General features: G+C 38.9%; 1 protein-coding gene and 1 long non-coding RNA gene across 2 annotated transcripts; one reads left to right on the forward strand and one right to left on the reverse strand.

Moving 5' to 3' along the window:
• Nucleotides 1-1,259: 1,259 nt before the first annotated feature.
• On the forward strand, nt 1,260-15,006 carry LOC103474912 (uncharacterized). The gene is made up of 4 exons (XR_535257.2): nt 1,260-1,653; nt 3,422-3,526; nt 9,204-9,290; nt 11,279-15,006. It is a non-coding gene; the product is annotated as an uncharacterized LOC103474912 (long non-coding RNA).
• A 4,178-nt stretch (nt 15,007-19,184) lies between these two features.
• LOC103474914 (heat shock protein beta-7-like) lies at nt 19,185-22,860 on the reverse strand. The gene is made up of 3 exons (XM_008426191.2): nt 22,490-22,860; nt 21,829-21,971; nt 19,185-19,501 (listed from the first exon to the last, which is right to left on the reverse strand). The coding sequence occupies exons 1-3, from the start codon at nt 22,725-22,727 to the stop codon at nt 19,310-19,312; spliced, it is 573 nt and encodes a 190-aa protein (XP_008424413.1). The 5' UTR covers nt 22,728-22,860; the 3' UTR covers nt 19,185-19,309.

The following is a 22,860-nucleotide window of genomic DNA, read 5'->3' on the forward strand; positions in this document are numbered from 1 at the left end:
GTATAACTAGACAATGCAGTTTTGATCATTCCCTTTTTTTGAAATGTATTAAAACTTTGACTTTGATTACTTTGTCATATCATTGATTATCCAATCAACACTTAAATAAACAAAATATTTATATGGATGTTGAGCAACATCAACCAACCTAATAGACTAATATTGCTCCACATGTGTGACAATGTCTGTGAAGATTCTAATTTGAAAAGCTGGGGGATTTTCTGAGTGGGCAGATAGAAATAAAGTGTTTACTCTACTGGCAGTTTGCTCCCGCCACCACTGTATTGATTCAAGTCTGATCATACATCTTCAAATTAAACAAAAGTTGTATCTTCCTCACAAAGATACAAATTGGTTGTGTAAAAAACCAGCAGTGTAGCAGCATGATCACACAATAAAATTCAGAAAAATCCAACTGTCATTTTGAGAACATGTACTCAATAGACTCGAAAAGTCACTTGTCAAGATGGGACTGTTTAAAATTCCCAGTGGGACAATTGTTGGTACCCCTAACAATTAGTTAAAGATGATGAAAAGTATTTTATGCATTGTTGTTTTCAGTTATTAATAGGATTCAAGAACTTATAATTAACAATCCATCACTTCTTTACCCTAACCCTAACCCCATGTAATAGGGGTATTACTATCATGTAACACAGAGTTGCAGTTCTTCTAGCCACTGGATACTGAGCTGGACGAGGTCTCATATTAATCTCGTCCCCACAAAAAGTGAGTAGGATGATAATGGAGGATAAAAAAACTACAACAAAGCATGGGGTCACCAAGTCCTCACAACATCCATATTTCACTTTATTTATTGAGATGCTTGGGACTGATGTTGAAAAAACTTCATTAAAACAAATCAAAGATGTCAAACCTGAATTACCAAACTCTCTAAACGTTCCAGCCTTGTGAAATGCTAAAGGAAATAAAGCTTAGAATGTTTCTCCCCACTCCATCTAACGTATATGATTATGGCTGGATTTTAGTTTTCAGTTTGAAATTGTTTCTGCAATAAAGGATGGATTATCTGATTTATTTATTTTAATTTTAATTTTTTAACTCATCTTTATTTTGATGCTAATTTGTCATAATTTGTCACAGAGGCATGAAATCACACCTTACATTAATGTTCTCCTCACCCACATCTCTGCGGGTTTTAATATGGTCGCCTGCAAATCTGTGTTTGCTGGTTCTATTCAAACTTGTCAAACAACGATATCAGGCTTTCTATTGAAACTTACCACAGATCTTTCTTTATAATGAACATCTACTATGACATCTCGTATATCACATCTCGCGCACTTATTAAATGTGCTCCTGTCACTCTTTTAGTCTGTCATTCCATTTCTGTCCATTTGTCACAAGACATTGGTGCAGTATAACATTCTTGATGTCTTCCATGTGTCTCTGCCTTCTGTTCTGTAGCCTAGAGGGTAGGACTGGAAATGAGAAATATTTAAGAAAGTAACAAAGGAACCAGAACTCTCTTTCATTTGTTTACCATGTGTTTCTGATATTCKTGATTCTTCATGTTTTAGCTGTTTTTAGCTAAAATATGAAATAACCTAAATTTTTGTTACTGACTTCTCTTCTATTGYTTCTCATCTACAGGATGAYGGAGATGTGGAAGACGACRTGACACTTCGTGAGGTAAGACCCTCAGTTGATGACACAATGTTTGTATTGTGACACAAACTTCCCAACTAATAGGAGCTCTCTCCCAGCAGAACAMTGCAATATTATACATATTGACAGCTATTAAAATGTCCCTGATGATGTCTTTAAGGTAATCTGAGTTAGTGTTTGAAGAATTGAGCTGTCCAGAAAGGAAATGGGGCGCAGCAGTCGTAGTGGCACCYTCCAGACATGACCAWGAGGGAAATCATGGAGGTTATGGTTACTACCTTTCTGTCCCTGACTGAATCTTCAATAATGCAAGAGGAGTTCAATTTCAAAGTTGTGATGAAAGCCAGGCGTGGTGTGTGCTGTTCTGTAAATGAGAACTCTGTTCATAGAAAAGTAAGTGGAGGATTTTTTTTGAATGAGCACTTGGAAGAATGGAAGATTTTTAGGGGAAACTGATTTTCTAAGTCTTACTTTTTATGAGTATTTTTGTTTTATTATTACTGAAATGGTTAGCAAATATGTAGCAATGCATCACATGATGATATACTACATTGGGTTCACAACTATGAGACAAAGTAGGATAGAGGTATGCTTTTATTTTATTTTTTTTTAATATTGCAAAGGTTTTGCAAATCACAGAAACTAACTGGTCTTCAGTTATTCAGTCTACTGTCGATTCTATGATTCTCTTTGTTTTGTGATGACCTTAATGTCTCATTTGTATGTTCGTAAGTGGAGTAAGGATTTCATTAATATTTAGCCATGAATCTCCTCTGTATTGATTTATCTGATTCAGGTTTGATCATTTTAATATTCTAGTGTTTGAGCTAMATTTGATAGTGTAAAATACTGCAGTTGGAATTTGTTTTTTATGTTTAAAGAGTTTGCAAACTTTCCAAACAAGCATACATGTAGCCTTTAAGAAAGTGGTTGTTGAAATTATATTTTAGTTGTGATCATCTTGTAGATGGGATTTATCTGCTGTTTTCGAGGGTTAGGTTTGATGCTGGTGTCACACAGAGGAACTTCTTTCAAGTCTTCGATACATGGAGACTACTTTTCTTTCAATCTGTTCTCATTTCAAAGCCTATGTTTGTCTTACTGGAAAGTCTTATTATGCTTGATGTCATCACAGTCCGACAAACCTTGGCCCTTCACTTTTTTCAATGTGCCCAGATGGGTCACTTACCCTGGAGTCGTATATTTTTGGATATGACATCATTCATAATTCATCCATCAACAGAACCTCTCATTTCCTTTCTGTCAGAAACATATTCCTCACCCTTTTTTTCTTCCTTTCGTTCACTCAAATAACGTTCACCTTTCATAAATCTGCCATGTCACTGCTTCTGTCTTTGTCTCTCTTTGTTTGCCTCTGGTGCTGAGCAGCATTGCAGTGTAGGTTGCCTTTGATTTATAATCACTCAGCGCTGCATCTGTGCCACTAAATGGATGTGATGTGTCAAATAGTGGTTTGGAAAATATGATGCTTTTGTCAGCTGATCACAGGCTGATATTAGTCATAAAGACTTCATCTGTTGTCAGTATTTTTTGAACATGCTTTTTTTTTTTTTACAGCCTAATCACAAAGATGTACAGCCAATAAAGACAGGCTCTAAATGTGGGAGTTAGTTGTTTTTTTTTTTTTTTACTGAGAATGTTTAAAATCCCGTTAATCGAGGTACATTGACCACTGACACTACTGCCAAGCACTTCACTGTTTTTGCCATCTTTCTGTCTTTTTAAGTTTTTGCTGAACATCTCTGATCCTTCAAATCTGTGTGATTTGCAGATTGCAGAGTGGGAGGAGAGCCAGCTTGATGAGCAAGTCAACTTCAACAACTGCAAGATTGACCCCGCCCCCTTTCAGCTGGTGGCGCACACTTTGCTGCATAAGGTCTGATTGGAGCTACAGCTGCTGTTTACCCTCTGTGCATAAAAGTGCATCCTTCCTGATGTGTGCGTTTCTCAGTGTTTAGAGGCATTAGCCAGTCGCCACTCTGAGCTGCACAGAGCCTTGAAGCTTTACAGTATTCACAACCCTTCACCGTTTCCTCACAGTTATAAACATCAATGCCAAGGTTTTATGGTAGACCAACATGAAGTAGCACATTGTTGTGAAGTGGACAGAAAATCTGACAAGTGTGGTGTGCACACTTTTCAAATTGTATTTTGACACCCTTGAGTGTTCTGATCAGATGAGACAAATCTTTTGCTTTGAGTCAAATTACTTTGTGTGTTGGAAAACTAGAACTGCACATTATCCTGGACACATCATACTGTCAAGCATTTTGGTGGTGGCAGCATCATGCTGTGGGAATTCCTTTCTTCATCTGGTACACTAAAGGGCTGATGAGATGAATAAGTTTACCTTCCAGAACCAAAAAAGCCTACGCATACAGCAGGTGCTTCAATTAAAAAGTTCACATTAAGATATGGTCACATGTTGGGAAGGCCCAGTCAAAATCCAGACCTAAATCAAAAAACTATTTGTGGTGAGACTTAATAATTTACATTTACTAAGTTTGAGCTAATTTGCGAAGAATGGCAGATATTTAAATTTTTAGGTATGCAAACCTAAAGCATCATATAAATAATAGCAAAGGACAATTGAAGTTAAAAGTTTATTACCTGCTGTGTGAAAGAAAGGTGTTTCACTCTTCTTTACTTTCTTTCCTGCTTCACATGTCTGCAGCCCTCTGGAGGCTCAGTCTACAGTCACGTAAACACAGCTGTGGGTTGAAAACTTCATACAGAGTACACCTGCATAGAGCTGCTTTGACTTGCTAGCGGCCATGGCTGCACTTAATGTCTCCCATCTATAATGCTACCGTGGCTCTCCAAAGTCTTCGGGGCCCCGTATGAATACTCTTTAAACATTTAAGAGCGAGGGATCCTGCACCAATCCATCTCGCTTCCCTCCTTCCACTGCATCCTGCAAAAAGTCAACATCACACACAATCTCCCTCAACATAAACGGTGCCATCACTTTTAGAAGAAAATACAAAGATAAATTTTCTGATGATTGACTCATTTATTCATTGATGATAGTTGGTAGAATTCTATCTACGTTTGTGTGCCAAAGGACTGTGGAATAAATATAAACAGGTTGTAGCTGGAATCTCTGGTTGCTGATAATTAGTGTGCTGCTGATCAGTTGATTGTGAAAAGGCCTGTGCAGCGGCATCAATCAATGCACCTCAATTTAAAGAGATGCTGGCGTCCTCACTGAAGCTGCTGCATTCTCCTCTGGGATACCTATTTGACAAATTACATTGCAGCTTACCGTGGCCTAAAAAACACTCAACGATCTTTTTCTTGGCACAGCCTTTATTTTCTGTGCTCTGTGGGATCAATTCCAGCTATCCCAGATGGGGAAAGTCTCCCAAAACTAAAGTGCAGCTTGCCTCAGAAATAAAAACCATCTTATCCAGCAGAAAAGTAGTTGAAGATTTTAATTTTTCTCTAGCTGCACAAATTCACCTTATACCAGTGTAAAATCACTTTGTAGATCCCAACTGGAAATAGTAAATACTATAATCAGGCTAAAGGATGAAGTAGAGCAGAAATATATATATATTTAATCTTTCAATAGGTTTTAATTGTCTATTGCCAACCTTGCAGCCTGGGGATTCCACAATGATTCATCTCCCTTCAGTTCTATGTCTGGGATTTTTCTTTGGTTGGACTTCAACCAGGCCACCTACCTATTTTTTTTGTGTTGACGGTACACATAGTTATTAATCTACGGTGTGTGCTGATCAAATACATATTACCGTATTTTCCGCACTATAAGGCGCACCAGATTATAAGGCACACCTTCAATGAATGGTGCGCCTTTAAAACGTTTTTCATATATATGGCACATAAAATAGACGCTACAGTTTGGGTTGGCCAATGTGTTCCGTACTCAATTATTACACATCCACATTTGTAAAGAAGTGGTCCCCGAGTACTTTATATAGTAGTCTGCCCCAGTTGTTTCACTCATGGTGTTGCGATATTGTGCCCAACTGCTTTCCGGTTAACACAGACCAACCGACACGCTGCTGCTGCAGTCTCCCCCCCCCCGCCCCTCCCCAGCTTTAAATGTATTATCAAACTTTATTAACAAAGCAGCGTTCTGACAACTATCCCAGCATGCACCGCGCACTTCTTCTTCTACAGGGGAAAATGAAGTCGGCGACTGCTTACCGTAGTTGCTAGACCTGTTGTGGCTCAATATTGGTCCATATATAAGGCGCACCGGATTATAAGGCGCACTGTCGGCTTTTGAGGAAATTGAAGATTTTTTAGCCTTATAGTGCGGAAATTACGGTAATTACTTCCACATAAAAATACTTTTTTTGACTAAAAAATATGTCATAAAGCATTTTTCTCCTTTATGTCACAAGAGTATCTAAAATGATTTGATTCTTATGTTTAGCAAATGGATTGCTGTAAAAGTACATGTGCTTGAATTCATTAACTTGCGTTAGCAATGGTTCACCACAAAGGAAAGCATGCAGTGATCATCACTTAGTGTTATAATAGCCACACGTGAAAAAATTAATTGCTTCCAAAAATATTGCACTTGAAATAACCTCATGGAGAGAAGTTAAATGTCAGTAAAGGAGGCTTCAGGAAGTCCAAGATTGTCCAGCATCTCTTGATAGAAAGCAACCAGTAAAGAGCTTCTTTAACATTATAGCAGGTGGACTTAAGTACATCCACATAATAAAGCAAACTTATGACAGAAAGTATCAAGAAAGGAACCATTTTGTTTAAAAAAAAAACCCATCCATAACAGACTCAATTCTGCAGAAAGGACAAGGATAGACAGCAAAGGTTTGGGGCAAAGTTACTTCCTCTGATGACTCTCCCTTCCCAGTGTCTGACGCATCATAAAACCCCAACAAGTAAAAGGTGAACAGCAACAGTGAAGAACGTGATACATTTTATGTGACATCCTGTCATTAAGACATGTGTCTGCCTTACACTATGCAGATGAGGCAGAGTGCCAGTGACTAATTAGATAATTAGTCACTGGCTAAATCTGATGCAGTGTCTAATCCAGTGGTTCTTAACCTTTTTTGAGGTACCGAACCCCCCAGTTGCATATGCGCATTCACCGAACCCTTCTTATTCCAACCCCCCACCCCACCCCTCTGAAACACAAAATACTTTGCGGTATTCTGATTTAGTAATGTAATTATATTAGCTGTGTAACCACCCCCACACCACTAGAGGCAGTACCAACCCCGAAAAGATGCGACTAAGGAGCAGATTTAGACTATAGAATTTGGTAAAAACTGTGAGCTTTGCTGAAGTAATTAAAGACAAAAGTTCAAATCCATGCTGAGAGTGGAACTCCTTCAATCAGGGCTCCTCCGCAGCACTGATTGGCTAAGCAATGTAACGTGATCCTCTGCAGCAAGTGATGGCAAAGCGGGGCGCGTCGTCACAACTTTACACAAGTGTGTCTTTACCTCCGCGGCAGAGGCTCCGCCGAACCCCTGAGACCGACTCATCGAACCCCTGGGGTTCGATCGAACCCAGGTTAAGAACCACTGGTCTAATCTTTCTTGAGGATAAATGAACTCAAACATGTGGTAGCTCACTCACAGACCTCAGATCAGCCTAAGAACACTGGCCACAATGAAGAGTGGGGTCAGAGTGTCGAGCACTCTGACCCCACGTCTCAATACAAAACTGATGGAGCTCCATGTCTCAATACAAAACTGACTATAGACATGTTAAAAGATTGTAAAATTTACATTTTTGATATCTGAGCAAGAAACTCTACAGGCCTTAGTGCACTGAGAACATTTGTTCACTAGTCAATGGGCAGAATTCGACAAATAGGCATGATAAGTATAATGACCTTGAGTAAACATGCTACCATGTAACTGCTTTTGATTAAAGCAGAAAAACAAGAATAAAGGAGCTGTTTTATTCAATGTATTTCCGATAACACTTTATTTGATGGGATGTAAATAAGAGTGACATGACACTGTCATGAACATGACATTAGCCAACTTTGTCCCCCCATCATGTGTCCTTAGGCTAACATGGGTCTTTATGTGGCTAAAGTTGACATAGCAAAAAACACAAGCACTGTCACATCAGCCAAGTTGCTAAATAATGCACATAAACGATAAATTTGACTAACATATTAGCTTTTAATTTGCTAGTTTAAAATTGGAAGGAAAAAACCTATTTGCCTGTCTTTAAAATATGTTTAAAGACAGGCAAATATGTTTTGATATTAAGGGCTGACCTTACAGTTATGGAGTTTAATATCTTTAGCTAACATTATAGCTAACATTAACTTTCAGCAAGGTGGGATTGGCTTGAATTGCCATTTAAAGGTATTTATCACTGTTATAACCATTTGACTGAAAGCAAGTCTGCTCATCTCACAGCCTCACCAGTGGCACTATAAAATAACAGCAGTTCATCGGAAAAAAATCAGAGGAGCCAGCCGAAACAGAAAGGCTTAGTGGCTTTTTATGTAAGGTTGACTCCATTAGGCAGGTCTGTCTGGGTCCAGCGTGTTGTTTATGATTGTAGCATTCTTCATTTGAATTTGTTCTGTTATTTATGTTTTTGCTTCTGTTTTCTGTGAATGCAGGAATTTCTGTTTGCAGTATTTGTTTCATTTGATTCTTGTTTTTGTGTGTTTGGGAGTTTGCATAATTAACTTGTTTGCAGCTCGTTTTCAAATCAATCAATCAAGTTTATTTATAGCACATTTCAGCAATAAGGCATTAGCTGTGCGTTTACGCCTGTTTGCTCATCTTGGCCACCATAGTGCAATCAGTTGTCTGCCTTAACAATAATATTAATATTGGATGTTAATATCAAGCCATATTTTTATTTCTGAGCATCCCTCATGTAAATTATGCATAGAAACGGGTAAGATGTTCATGTCTGGTAGCATGAAAATTTACAGCATGACAGATTTTCTTCAGTTTTAATTGTTAAATAACAAAAATTACATAATTAGCTTCTCAACAGCTGAATTGTCAAGTGTCTGATTATTCCAAAGGTTTTGAAAGAAGATTTCACTTTTATCTCACTTCAACACGTGTGTTGATTCCTCTGTTCAGCTTTCAATTTTTAGCTTCTAGCTATTTGGCATCTCCACATACAGTTGCAGCTCTTATGTGGCTGTTAAACCTCTTGTGTAGCCTACTGCACTAATAAAGATGCTTTGCTACAAAATTTGGTTTATTATTGTTCCATAGCTAAGATAACAAAAGCTTTTTTTTATGTGCGGTTTWAACGGATCCAATTTTCCAACTGTGAAGGTAATTAGCTTTGGATAATTAGCAACTGCAGGGATAGTATTTTTTCCCCCTTTTTAAAGTGTGAATGTTCTTGGAAGTGTGGCCCAGGGATGTCCAAAGTATCTGTATCCAATTTAGCTGAACATGTTCAGTGAGTGTCTTGTGAATGAAGTGTTGGATAATTAAAGTCAGTGGTGCATTTCCTTAAATGAGCTCCATTTCAAGCCTGAAACATTCACAGAGCTGTCTCTGTGAAGGTTCTGGTTGGCTCTAAAGATTAATTCCATCTTTCATCTCTCATAGACTCACAAGCTTTTCTCCCTGCTGGGCCTCGACCACGCCTACGTCACCAGCACCGGCCGTCTCATCGGGGTGGTTTCCCTCAAGGAGGTAAGTTTGGTTTTTTCCTCCTTTTTGTGAGAATTGATATATAGTTATTGCAGAATCGAATTCTGCTCATATCCGTGACATCCATTAGCACTGACAGTGCGTTTGTTGTTTTTAAAACTGTCTCATCAGCAGAGCTGTTGCTGTGCTAAACTAGCATACAGTTACACAAAGGCCTTTCAGTCATCTTTAATAATTCCTCTTTTCTGCCTGTGATTTACTGTGGCAGACATAAGGCTCTTGCAAATTGCTGTCTCTTATCTATTGTCTCCGTCTGTCCTCTGCCCACGTCCCTCTCATTACATATCTCCTGCCTCCCTAACAGCTCAAAACCTCACTCTTTTTCAATTGGCCAGGAAGTAGAGAGAGAGCTGTTGCTAAGTGCAGGCTCTGCTTTCCGGACCCTGACATTTAAAGCTTTTTTGTGTTTTGTTCCGCCATCAGACAAAAAGTCCACAGCAGACAAAAGCTGTTCTCCTTTACAGACATTCCTATTATATCACAATATGTTTAGCACATATGATGAAGAAATCACCAGATTTCTTCCTTGAGTTGTTTTCAACCTGATACAGGAAGACTGTTGTGTTTTTTTACTGAAAAAGTTGTGTGAATCTGAAGCAAGCACATTGAAAACTGTTTCAAGTGTAAAAGTGTTTTTTTCTTTTTTTTTTTTTTTAAATAACCACTCGCCTGGTTTGGGTAAAAATAAGTCAAACAAATTTTAGATGAAATAAGGATTTCTTTCTGTAATTAATGATTAGAATAAATAAAGTGGATGCAATACTTTACTGTGACTAATAAATGGGAAGCTAAAAAAGCTAAACCTAAATTTATCTGTCCAATTGAAAGACTTGTACTTTGTCCTGCATTTCTATGAATTATAGCTCAGTAGTGCATCAGTCCATCCATATTTCTATTGTCCTCCTCAAATCCCAAGATCTGATTATAAGTGGTAAAAGATTTTGGAGGGAAACCCACACACATCCCTTTCCCTAGCAGCACTTTGCAGCCCATTCTTGTTCTTAGGCAAGCAGGCAAATATAGCCCCACCAGGCAAAGTGTAGCCCACCCATTTCTTGTTGGAAACCATGATGTCTGACTTCAAAGAGCAGAATCTTATATCATCTCCTTCACTTTTGGCTGCTGAACAACCCTCTGCTGAAGGCTGACAGTCATGGCTTGGAGATGCCAACTGAACCACATGAGCTACTAAAAGAAAGCTGAAACTCAGCTGAAACGGCACACACACACACACACACACTCTTCTGATATCTTGAGATTTTGTTCACAAAGAAAAAATAGGACTGGTGACAACCTGCAGCCCACGTGGAGTTCTACTGGGAACAGCTTGCTCAGCTTTATGCCAAAAATGCGGACACTTGGTCAGACACAGACYAGATTTTTCTTGAAAGCATCCATGGTCCTCCTGCCAGAACGCGTTCAGGGACACATGTTCTAGTTTTGTAAAATACATGTAGGGACTTTGACATCCATTTTATTTTTCCAAAACTGTTTTTTTATTAATATTATTATTTTTGCATTTTAGTTTTTCTGGATTCCAATTTTCTACTCTAATCATAGATCTTAACAAAAAAGTGTGTATTGAGTGAATGAAAAATATTTCAATCAAATAACCAAAGAATTCCAGATGTAAAAACTGTTATTCACCTTTCAGAAATATAATAAAGTCCTGTTATATTAAATGCTTTTGCAAGATATTCAAAACATTCTTTGTGCAATATAGAGTCTYGCATATTTCACATTTAAAAGAAAGAAAAGTCTTCCTTTTGTGAAATCGAAATACACTAGAGTTTAACTTGACCCAAAAAAGAGTCCCAAAGAAACCAACAGTAGAACTTAACCAACTGATGGACTGGACTGGGTATATTTCTGGTTTCCCTTTCCAACTTAGGATGAACGTCAGCCATAACATTATTCCGAACTGTCCTTTTTCATTCCTTTCTTTTCTAAACTTGTCTTTATTCTTTCAGCTACGCAAAGCCATCGAGGGCACTGTGACAGTAAAAGGCGCAAAGCTGCATCCGCCTCTGGCCAGCTTCAGGGACAATGGGACCAGCAGCAACAAGACGGAGGCGACGGAGCTCCATAAGCTGTGGGACCGTCACAAGACCGTGTCGCTGCCAGGAGAACAACCCACGTCGGAGTCCAATGAGTAGTCCCAGTGAGGGAAAGCCGAGGACAAATAGGAAGAAGAGGTGCAGGTGGGGGAAGAGGAGGTGGAGGATGCATTGACATCTATAATCTCCAAATCTACAAACATGTAGAATTCCTCAGGGCTTCAAATCATTATTTAAACACACCATGTTCCAAATTATTATCCAAATTGGATTAAAGTGCCATAAAGATTCAATTTTTGTTGTGCTATTAAATTTATAGATGGTATTGTGTGTCAGGGGTCTTTGAATCACTATAATTAATTTCAGAGACCTGGGTTGATTAGTTTGTCTGGTGAGCTCAATTAGAGGAAATCTACTTAAGAAGGATGTTCCACATTATTAAGCAGGTCACAGGTTTCAAACAAAATGGGAAAGAGAAAGGATCTCTCTGCTGACGAAAATCATCAGATAGTGTAGTGCCATATGACAAGGTATGGAAACATTAGATATTTAACGAAAACTGAAGCAATATCATCGTACTGTGAAGAGATTTGTGGCTGATTCAGAACAAAGATGGGTTTGTGCAGATAAAGGCATAATGAGGAAGGTTTCTGTTAGACAAATTCATCGGATTAAGAGAGCAGCTGTTAAAATGCCCTTACAAAGCAGCAAACAGTTATTTGAAGTTGCTGGTGCCTCTCGAACCTCAAGGTGGAGGATCCTCCAGAGGCTTGTGGTGCATGAACATACTATTCGGCCACCCCTACCCATTGCTCACAAGCAGAAACGGTTGCAGTGGGCCCAGCCATACATGAAAATTAATTTTCAAACAGACTTGTTCACTGATGACCGCTGTGCAACCCTGGATGGTTCAGATGGATACAGTACTGGATGGGTGGTGGATGGCCACCACATCCCAACACGGCTTTGACGTCAGCAAGGAAGGTGGTAGAGTCATTTTTTGGGCCGAAATCATGGGGAGAGAGCTGGTCGGCCCCTTTAGGGTCCCTGAAGGTGTGAAAATGAACTCAGCAAAGTATATAGACTTTCTGACTGATCACTTTCTTTCATGATTCAAAAAGAACTATTTGCTACCTTCCGTAGCAAAATCATCTTCATGCATGACAATGCACCATCTCATGCTGCAAGGAATACCTCTGTGTGATTGGCAGCTATGGGCATAAAAGGGATCACAATCCTGCTCTGACCTCAACCCTATTGAGAGCCTCTGTAGTTTCCTCAAGCAGAAGATATGCAGGTGGGATGCAGTTCATATCAAAACAGCAGCTCTGGGAAGGTATTCTGACATCCTGCAAAGAAATTCAAGCAGAATCTATCCACAAACTCACAAGTTCAATGGATGCGAGAATTGTGCAGGTGATATCAAAGAAGGGTTCCTATGTTAACATGTAACTCGATCTGTTAAGATGTTTTGCATTGAAATAGCTTTTGATTTTAGTATATGTGACCACTTAATGCTGCACATTCAAAGAAGGACTGTTTGCAGTTCTTCATAATACATTAAATGTTTAGAAAATCTGCCGTGCATAATAATTTGGAACGGTGCATTTTAAGTTTTTTATTTTTGAAAAATCTACTGTTCTCATTGGAAGCTTTGTTCAGTAAAATTTGATTTGTACTGTAATAGTTTATGACTTGAAAATTATACTGACCATCATTTGCATTGACCATTTAGGAAAATCTACGAAAATATCACTTGCATAATAATTTGGAACACGGTGTATTGTTAGACTACTGTTGGGCATGAATGTGTAACAGCACTGTGTTTTCTGATTCCTGACATGACAGATAACACTCAATACCTTCCATGTCTGCCATAGTTCCTTCTGTTCATTAAGAGGAAAACATTTCTTCCAGCTTCTCCATCCTGTCCTAAACATCCTAAACATCYTTTAGGACCAGACAAAGATTTTTGCCACCATTCTATTGCCTTATAAAAACTCTCCCMGCCTCCTAATGTCTTCAGTGGTTTTAAATAGATTTTAGCATCTTTTCTTGTTTGGTTCTGCAGAATAGGAAGTGTCTGCAGCGACAAAGCATGGCTTTGCATGACAGAATGCATGTGGCATTTATTTTATATGATCAAAACGCACCAAAAGCAACACACATGATTGGCCGGATGAATGATGTCTTGGATTTGCCATCCTGTGCCTGTATTTTCTGCCATTCTGCTGCGCCTCCCTCTTATCCAGTAATCTTTATTCGTTACCTGATTTATAACCGGGTATTGGGGTCTTTGTGGGCTCAGAAACTTACAGATTAATATATTTAATATCATTCCTGTAATCTGAAATCATGATTTTGTGTCTTAACCAATCTTCCTTGTTGACTCGTCTCTTTTTCTTTCTGGGGAGATTTTTCATGTTTCGTATTTATCATTTTGTCGCTTTTTTGAATGATTTAAAAGTTATTTTTGTATATTTAACATGCTGTCTGAAACATTTCTACAGTCGAGATTTATTTGTGAAATGCGAATACACTAACAGGGTGATAGCTTGCGGCGCGTGTCTGATGGCAAACTGAAGAACCAGAATAATGAAGTTAAAGGAATGAACTTGCTCATTCCACAAGTGCCTCCTTCTCTTTTATCAGTGGGAATAAAAGCGGTGCAGAACTGCTTCGCTCCTCATAGACATGTAGACCAGTCGCTTCTTGCACTTGTTCCGTAATATGTTAGTGGCTTGATGGTGTTTCACGGCAGTGTGCARTTGCTACCATGGYAAYCGTGGTGTCTGCTCACCCCAGGGGGAGCTGAAAGCACTCCTCTCATTTGGTTCTGTTCATTTGTTTGCGCCTTTTCATCGATTCTCATTGTTCTGCCGGGTCCTTTCACCTCGCCGCAGATATCTCATCTCATCTGCTGYGGAGAGAGGTCGCTGGCTCTTTATCAGCCTGCATTAATCACAGTAGAAGTTGTAAATTTTCGTTTTATTGGTGGATCTGCTTGTGGGTAATTGATTTGTGCAATAACAGTAATTCATCTCATTTTCTAGACCTGTTTTAATTGATATGAATGCAAGATAACCTTATTTTTGTAAAGAAATCTGAAAAGAGYAAAAAGATTTATGTATACAAGAAGAAGTAGCGTGGTAAGGTCTTTGACTGTTTGTAGAGGAAGGTTTCCCAGAAGCCTCTGGAAATTAAAATTCACATTGCAACAGTAATCTGCACTTTTGGTGTCTCAGTTGGGCTTTTTGGAAACCTTATCTGGAAGACTGTGGCGAAGCTGCTCCTCTCATCCGAGCCTCCCGAGGCACACAGTCAGTTTTATCGTGCTTCCTTCCATCCTTCAGTCAGAGCGGCTTTGATGAGCCCAGATCTTTTTTCCACTCCTTATGGGACTGTGCATTACAGCAAGCCAAGGGGTCCAAACCAGAGCAAAATTCCAGAGTTATTTTTCACATCGAAAATTAAAACATTGATTTTTTTTTTTGTACATCATGATGAATAAATATGATTTTAACAAACGAGTGTTTGTGTTGGAGTGTGTTTTCTGTCTGAGAGTCTTGGTCATCCTGCAGCTGCGCTCCTGTCCTCTTGTCATCTTTAATTCCCCCTCCAGTGACAACTGGAACGCACCTGGACTCCTGTTTTGTTTTTCTCTCGTTCCCCGTGGGGTAAATGCAGCACTACTCAAACCGTTAGATTGTTTAGTTTGTCATAAATATTTTATTCCGCCAAATGTCAAAGGTTTCCTTTTTCTACACCTGACTGTCCACAGTTGAACCCTAAAATGAAAGATGTTCTGCATCAGATAATCAAGAAGTCAATCTTCATCTTGATTTATACACAGTTTTGCATATTCTGAACACACACCAAGAGAGTTTCTGTTTAAAAAAAAGTACAGTGATCAGTGACAGGAATTACCCTGACTAATCACAGTTGGGTCTCGGTGGCCTTATTCAACAGAGGCGTTAGCAGTGCATCACTTTGCTTCTATAGGAGGCATTTTTGTGTACTGACCTCCATGAGTCAGATTGGGAAATTATCTAGACATTTCCATCTTTAAAGGATCAGGGAGGTGAAACATTTTCTTACAGATTGATCTTCAGTAGATGTCAGTCTTGAAATAATTCTTAAGAAACTTCTGACTGAAAATTGTTGCAGTAAGACAAGTTTATGACTGTCATGAAATGCTAACTGCTCAATATCTGGGCAGTAGCGACGATGTTTCACAGTAACAAGTCCTGGTGAGACCTTCAGTTGTTGAGCACTGCTAATCCACCTCATTTGCTCCTGCTGCTCTTCTTGAAAAGTATCTGTCTGGCTGTATGTTTAGAAAGTCAGGCAGAGATGGAGTCAGAAATATGATCATTGCCCATGAAAAAAGTCTACCAAACGAACAAATCAGAACTAAAATAACAGTGTTTCTAGACCAGAGTATGAAGATGTCAAATACTCCTAGAAAGGATTCAACTCTTTTTTTTCTCTATGGTGCCCAAGTTTGGGGGTTCCACCACAGGAATACTTCAATAATCCTCCTGGAAATCTGTTATGAAAATCATGATTGTCTAACTGACCTGCAGAGATCGCAGATAACATCAGTGAATAGCTGGTATGAACAAAAGAAAACCTCCTGCTAGTTTGAAAGGTAAATTCAGATTCTCTTTGTTTTGCTGCATTGATTTGTTCCCCATGGTTCTTTCCCACAGAGGAGGTTTTGTTGAGCTATATTCCTGTTAACTGTTGACAAAATCAAGTGCAATAAATCAATTCAACACTGAGAGAAATCCCTTTCTTCTTTATCTTATATCCCTTATTTAAATATCACCTGTAAAACAAAAGGATTAGAAACAGGATATGTTTGTTTGACGCAGCCATCACCTTCAAGTTTGAGTAACACTTTATTTGAAGAGGGTGAATAAGACTGACATGACACTGTCATAAACATGACATAACATCTGTCATGAACATAAATAAGCCTTCATGAATATGACTGTTGTCATAAAGCATCATTCGGCAAATAATGACACTTTTAATACAAAGTTGACATTATTCAAAATGTCTTTTTTATGAGAACTTGACATTAACCAAGAAATCACTACTGTTTAAACTTTACCTTTAATAACAGAAAGTTACCTAATTTTTAAAGTGCAATCAGTAATACTTATATAACAAATTTATATCAGTAATGATTTCTTGGTTAATGTCAAGTTGTCATAACAAAGGCATTTTGAATAATGTCAACTTTGTATTAAAAGTGTCATAATTTACCGAATGGCGCTTTATGACAACAGTCATAAATATTCATGAAGGCTTATTCATGTTCATGACAGGTGTTATGTCATGTTTATGACAGTGTCATGTCAGTCTTATTCACCCCCCCTTCAAATAAAGTGTTATCCAAGTTTGTTTTAGAAAGTCCAAACCAGGTTCTAAACAAAACCTCTGCATGATAGAGATCCAGGAAAAGAATATATTGTTGAGCATTCTAGCTCAACAGCTCTGATATGTCTAAAGTGGATGTGCCAAAACTTTCTCCAGCTGAACAGAAAAAAACAAGTTATTTTTGGAACCTAAAGAAGAGCAATCTAGTGTCAAAAGCACAGCTTCAATTATTAAAACTAAAAACCAGCGATCAGGCCCAAAATATGGGAGTAGTGATGGACTCTGACCTGAACCTTCAGAGCCACATACAAACAGTTACAAAGTCAGCCTTCTATCACCTGAAGAACATCTCCGGGATTAGAGGACTAATGTCTCAGCGCGATCTAGAGAAACTCATCTATGCCTTTATCTTTAGTCGCACTGATTACTGCAAGTGTCTTCACAGGTCTCTCCAATAAATCAAACAGCTGCAGCTCATCCAGAACGCTGCTGCTCGCATTCTCACTAAAACCAGGAACATAGAGCACATAACACCAGTTTTAAAGTCCCTACACTGGCTCCCTGTGGCTCAGAGAATAGACTTTAAAATACTGTTGTTAGTTTATAAATCACTGAACGGTTTGGCACCACAATACATTAAAGATCTGTTATTGCTGTACCAACCGTCTAGACCCCTCAGATCTTCTGGTTCTGGTCTGCTCTGCATCCCCAGAACCAGAACCAAACAAGGAGAAGCAGCATTCAGCTTCTATGCACCACAAATTTGAAACAAACTTCCAGAAAACTGTAAAACAGCTGAAACACTGAGCTGAAACGGGTGACTAAAAACCCACCTGTTTAGAGTTGTATTTGAAACGTAATCAGTTATGAATGTAATGATGGCACTTGACTTAATGTAATGTTTGTTGATTCTACCTGGCATGACTGTTTTTGTGTTTGTTATGATATAAAGCACTTTCAAATGCCTTGCTGCTGAAATGTGCTATACAAATAAAATTTGATTTGATTTTGATTTAAAGGGTCAAAGTTCAAGAAGTCTTGTTTGCCGAGTATTTCCTGAGAGATGTTTGAGAGAGAAGATATGTTCCTGCTATATTGCTTCCCAATGAGCCCCAGAACAATACCTGTAAATCCATCTCAATCTGTGTACTTTATATCTAATAAAACAGGAATCAAGAGTAATGATGGGACTAGAATAGACAAAAACATCCATATTAACATAATTCTCTTAAGGCTGTATGTGGATCATACAGCATATTGTCCTTGACTACTAATGTCCTCTATTGCACTATTTTCCACATCCACCTGGTGCGCTGCTCCTGTTCCGTATTCAGCCAACACGACCAATTTCTGGTGTAGAGCAGTGGCTACATCCATTTGATAAAAATCTATATGCACCTATGATTGGCTAGAATTGTTGCGTTCAATAAAAACACATCCAGATAGGCCTCTAGAGTTACACTGAGATTCTCACTCCCCTGAACATTTCAAAAATTCCAACTCACAGTTTCCATTGACTTAAATAGTCCTTCGTTGTGGATTTGTTTACATAATCTTGACGTTAATGTAGTTAACATATTTCAGTACATAGATCAGACATGTAAAAATGGGATGTACCTCATGTTATCAATAAATTAACATGCAAAGCTAAAGATTTCATTTAACAATCTCCAAACAGCTCTTTCACTGAATATTTCTTTTTTACCATTTTGGACATAAGTAAACAGCATCTGCACATGTTCTTGCAGTCCAACTGCCCGTCTGTTTTCTGCCCATGTGAACATTCACTATATGTAAACAAACATAAAAATCTGTTGTTTTGCTGTTTGAGGAGAGCATCTGGACGATGGTTACCAAGCGCTGCTTCAAAAGCTTAATGAGCTAAACGTGTTCATTTGTCGGGCGGGCTGCTGCTGCTCCGTCCATAGGTGGGTTGAGGCAGGGAGCAACCGGACCATATCCAAAGGTTCTGCCCGTCTGTCATCGATGTGAGTGTGGAGAATAATTTTCACAGTTTTTACCTTTAATCTAAAGCCCTCTGTGATTGATGGGATGTTGACCACTGTGTAATCGAGCTGAAAGTGAGAGCTCTGAAGACAGAGAGGAAGGAATCCTGTAAACGGTACATTATGTGATTTAGGATGTTTGAAGCAGTTGTTTGTAACACCATCTGTCCACGCTGGCACAGCCTGCTTCAGGTAAGTGCTGTAGGGCATTGATTTGGAACTAAGCTGTTACAAGTTTACAATATAATAATCCAGTGTGTAATGATGGGATGGTAGTGAAAACGGTCTGTGTCATGCATCTTAATAAGCGGTAAAATAACCCTTCCATGAATTATATTTTGACAAAGTAAACACAAATTAAGTTTGTGTTTTCAGGTTTTATTTCAGTTGAAAAGAAACCCAAGAATCAGTTGTGAACAGTGACATCAGGTTTGTAATGTTTAATGACAAGAATGAACAAAAAGCCCAGCGCTACTAAAATCCCCTCCACTCACTGGAGTCAGTACTCATCTAAATGAAAGCTACGATTGTCATCGAGAGGACACAAAGGTCAAAGGTGAGCCTCGCTGCTGTAGGTAGGGACTCCCAGTGGGTCTGGTCCACTCGGCTCTGTGGTCCGATGTACGGTCACCCACAGGGTCCCGTCAGGGCTCAGGGTCCCTCTGACTGACAGGGGATCCATGTCCTCTGGGAACAGGGATTTATGGGTGAAGGTGTTACTGACGCTCCCATCATCCAGAACCTGAAGAAGAAAGACAGAACATCAGAAACAGAGAAGCAAAGGAAAACGAAACATGATCCAGAAACATGAACTCTAGTTGGTCAAGAGAGGAGTAAGAGTGGAAAACAGATTAAAAACAAGGTGAGAGGTAAAGCATGTAGTTTTGAAATGTTCAGCACTTTTGTATGCACAGCAGCTCAGACTAATTACATTTTCATCAGTGCATGGTTAAGAAGGTTAACTTGAGTTTTCATGTCGATCATTGGTAACAAACTATGTCAGATTGAGGAACTTTTTACTGTCTGTCACTGTTCAGTTTGTTCTACATGAGGAACTTTTCTGACTCCTGATGATTATTTTTAAAACCAATAAAGAAAGATCTGGACCAGTTAAATGTGTAGTTTAATTCAAATATGTACACTAACACTGATGTGAATGAATCTGGTGGAAAATAGTAAACCAATGAGGCTCCAGAAGTAAAGTCTACAAAAGGTTCTGCCTGTTATAATTTTATCATTTCCAGCTTCAGCAGAGACGAGGAAGCACATAAGTTACAGGCTTGCATTTTATTTATCTGCCCAAAATCCTGCAGTAAACGTTTCCTTTAGCTTTTCTGCATTGAAACGCCAAGTTATGCTAATGTTGCTGATCTGTTTGCCAGTTTGAGAGACCAAGGCTGTAAAAACCAAGGAGGGATTACAAACTGCTGGAAATGTTTTGAAAAGGAGACATCTGGGTATACTTTGGGTTTTATGAACTTAGCGCAAAGTAATAAGAAACTACTTCATACACACAAGGGCCTGATTTGGTAAATAATTGCACTCCTTTCACGTGTCAAACTCATCCTCTTTTTCAGTGATGTGTGCCTGATATTTTTATAACTTTGTGTATATAAAATAATTATATCAATTTCTCCGTTTCTATGTTCAGCCCATTCTAACAGCTTGTGCTTCACATCCAGAGTTTAATCAAATGAGCTTTCTAAATAGGAGCTATTCGAATTGATGCAGTCAGCTGGGGGTATGCGCTGAGGGCATGGGGGTCCGACCCTTCTCGACGTACAGACAATACACTAAAAATGTATGTGTGCGGGATGGAAAACGAACAGGCTTTTATTTATTACACTGAATAACTGATAAATCAGCTGATTTTATTTATCAGTAAGCTCACCATGGCCAGCACTACAAGGTGCTGCTGATAACATTCTTTGATTTTTGATTTGGAGTGAAGAAGAGTAGAAAATGGAGGCTCTTTAAAGGGAAACTATTCTCTGTAGTAGTGGAATGTGTCTTGGGTTCATTTAGAGAGTAAGACTTTTAACGGGTACTAGGAAGGCTAAACATGTTGTAAAGTTGCCTTGTTTTGTCTGTTAGCCCAGTGGTGTCCAAACTTTTTGCTACATGGGCCAAAATCAACAAGTTGGATGTATTCTGAGGCAACAGAAATCTTAAGTTTTATTTTTTTTAATAATTTTTGAAATCTATTTTTCTAGGACATTTTTTTACATAAATAGTTAAATGTGCAATATATTTAAAAACCAAACATAGTCAAACCGTTGTAGAAAATGAATCTGAAAAATAGAAAAAATACAACAGGATAGGGGTCACTCTTCAAAACCTCTTGCTGTTTTTATCCACAGTCAAAATTAGCTACAGAGTAAAATTTGCTTGATGGCTGTGTTTCTACTTAACATGAAACTAAGATTAATGAAACATTATTTTAAAAATAAATGATTAATTGGACATTAGTTATGATTTGTTGCTAAATGGATGCTTGGAATTTCAAATATATTTCTTTACCACTTAAGCATGTGGACAAGCTCTGAAAACTCAAGTGTCGTTCTAAAATTATTTTTAGTTGCTGATTTCACTTTGAGATCACTTCATATTTCTGGTCAAGCCAGATTTCAGGAAACACATGCCAGCCTGAGCAGTGGCGCAACTACACATTATTCAGGTGGATGCGAAAACATAGATTGGCGCCCCCCACCACCCAACCTCCCGAGGGAAGGATCGTCAGGGTGAAGGAGCGACGCTCTCCCCCCGAGGCGACGATACGTGAAGGGTAAAACTCGCTACATTTACCTCGTTATGTGCGCGAGGTGAAGGAGCGTTACACGYGCCGAAGTGTATGGAAAAACAATCATCGGCGCGCCGCCCCCTCCAGACGGGGTTTTGGCGCCCCCTCTGGTGCTGCGCCCCTATGCGTTGCATACCCTGCATACCCACTTTTTGCGCCACTGAGCCTGAGTGAAGCTACGTAGTAAGGCAACAGTAAATATGTTAGCCACCATATTTAGATTTTCAATAACTTATCTTCAGGGGAAAAACAAACAGACACATTCACACCTTCTGTGCGTGAATGACGACATGGTGGTTGTAGGCCATCACTACGATGTCGTGTGGCTCGAACTGACTGAGGTCAGCTGCCATACAGTAGGAATCACCGAGACATCGCACCCCATTTCCCTGCCAGTTCGTCACAGTGCCACCTACAGGAGGAGTGGATGCAAAACAGGACTTGAAAAACACATTAATGTACAAGACTAGCTGAGCTTTTTATGAATAATAAAACGTTTAGAGATGAGCTTCTTTTGTTATGTTTAGTAATTAATAAAGCCAGACTTTATTACGCAGTGTTTGTTTTTAAAGGCTTTTCAACAAGAAAAAAAGTGTGTAGTCTGGAGAGGAAGCAGATACAGTTCTTCAACATCTTTTGGATTTGGTTTAATATTCTCTACAAATTTGTATTCCTATCGACAAATGACAAGAAATATGTCAAAGGAATATCCATTTAAAAGCAATAGATTACTCTCACGCTTTTTTATGGATCTGAGGCAAAACTCGTTTCAAACCAGAAAACTTTCTAAAAAAAAAATACTGGATGTTTAAAGTTCATTACTTGATGGTGCAGACCTCATTTTTTATTTATTTTTTCCTGACTTTTGTTACTGTGTCATGGACTCATGAGAAACAGACACGTCATTAGGTAAATAAGTGTTTTTCCTACCTGTATTTCCAAAAGATGACCTGCTAAAGTTGGGCGGACTGTCGGGCCCCGCTGAACCCTCCTCTCCGAAAAGACTAGAGCAATTTGCTGAGTGAATAAAAGGCTCAAAAAGAGCATCCAGGGAATCAGAGGATCCATTAGGTGATCCATCTGATCGATATGAGCTGGAAGTGCTATAACGCGATGAGGAGCGATACGAGGAAGAGGATCTTTGGCTGGAAGTTGTCAGTGATGCCATGACTGAAGGTATCGGTGGCCTTTAAAACTTGCTGAGAACCAACTTCTATCCCAGATGCAGCCAATCTGTCCTCAGATATGAGTTCTCATTAAACACTGACGGAGTCTGCCAGCAGCTACTGACCTCACACTAA

This window comes from Poecilia reticulata, linkage group LG13, assembly GCF_000633615.1.
Source record: "Poecilia reticulata strain Guanapo linkage group LG13, Guppy_female_1.0+MT, whole genome shotgun sequence".
Classification (NCBI taxonomy): domain Eukaryota; kingdom Metazoa; phylum Chordata; class Actinopteri; order Cyprinodontiformes; family Poeciliidae; genus Poecilia; species Poecilia reticulata.

Bases quoted from the DNA above. Each gene is read 5' to 3' on its own strand.
- LOC103474914 (XM_008426191.2), bottom strand. From the start codon at position 22,727: ATGGCATCACTGACAACTTCCAGCCAAAGATCCTCTTCCTCGTATCGC. The intron at 21,972-22,489 runs GTAGGAAAAACA...CTCCTCCTGTAG, and splicing joins GTCATCTTTTGGAAATACAG to GTGGCACTGTGACGAACTGG. The intron at 19,502-21,828 runs GTGTGAATGTGT...TTTCTTCTTCAG, and splicing joins TCGTCATTCACGCACAGAAG to GTTCTGGATGATGGGAGCGT.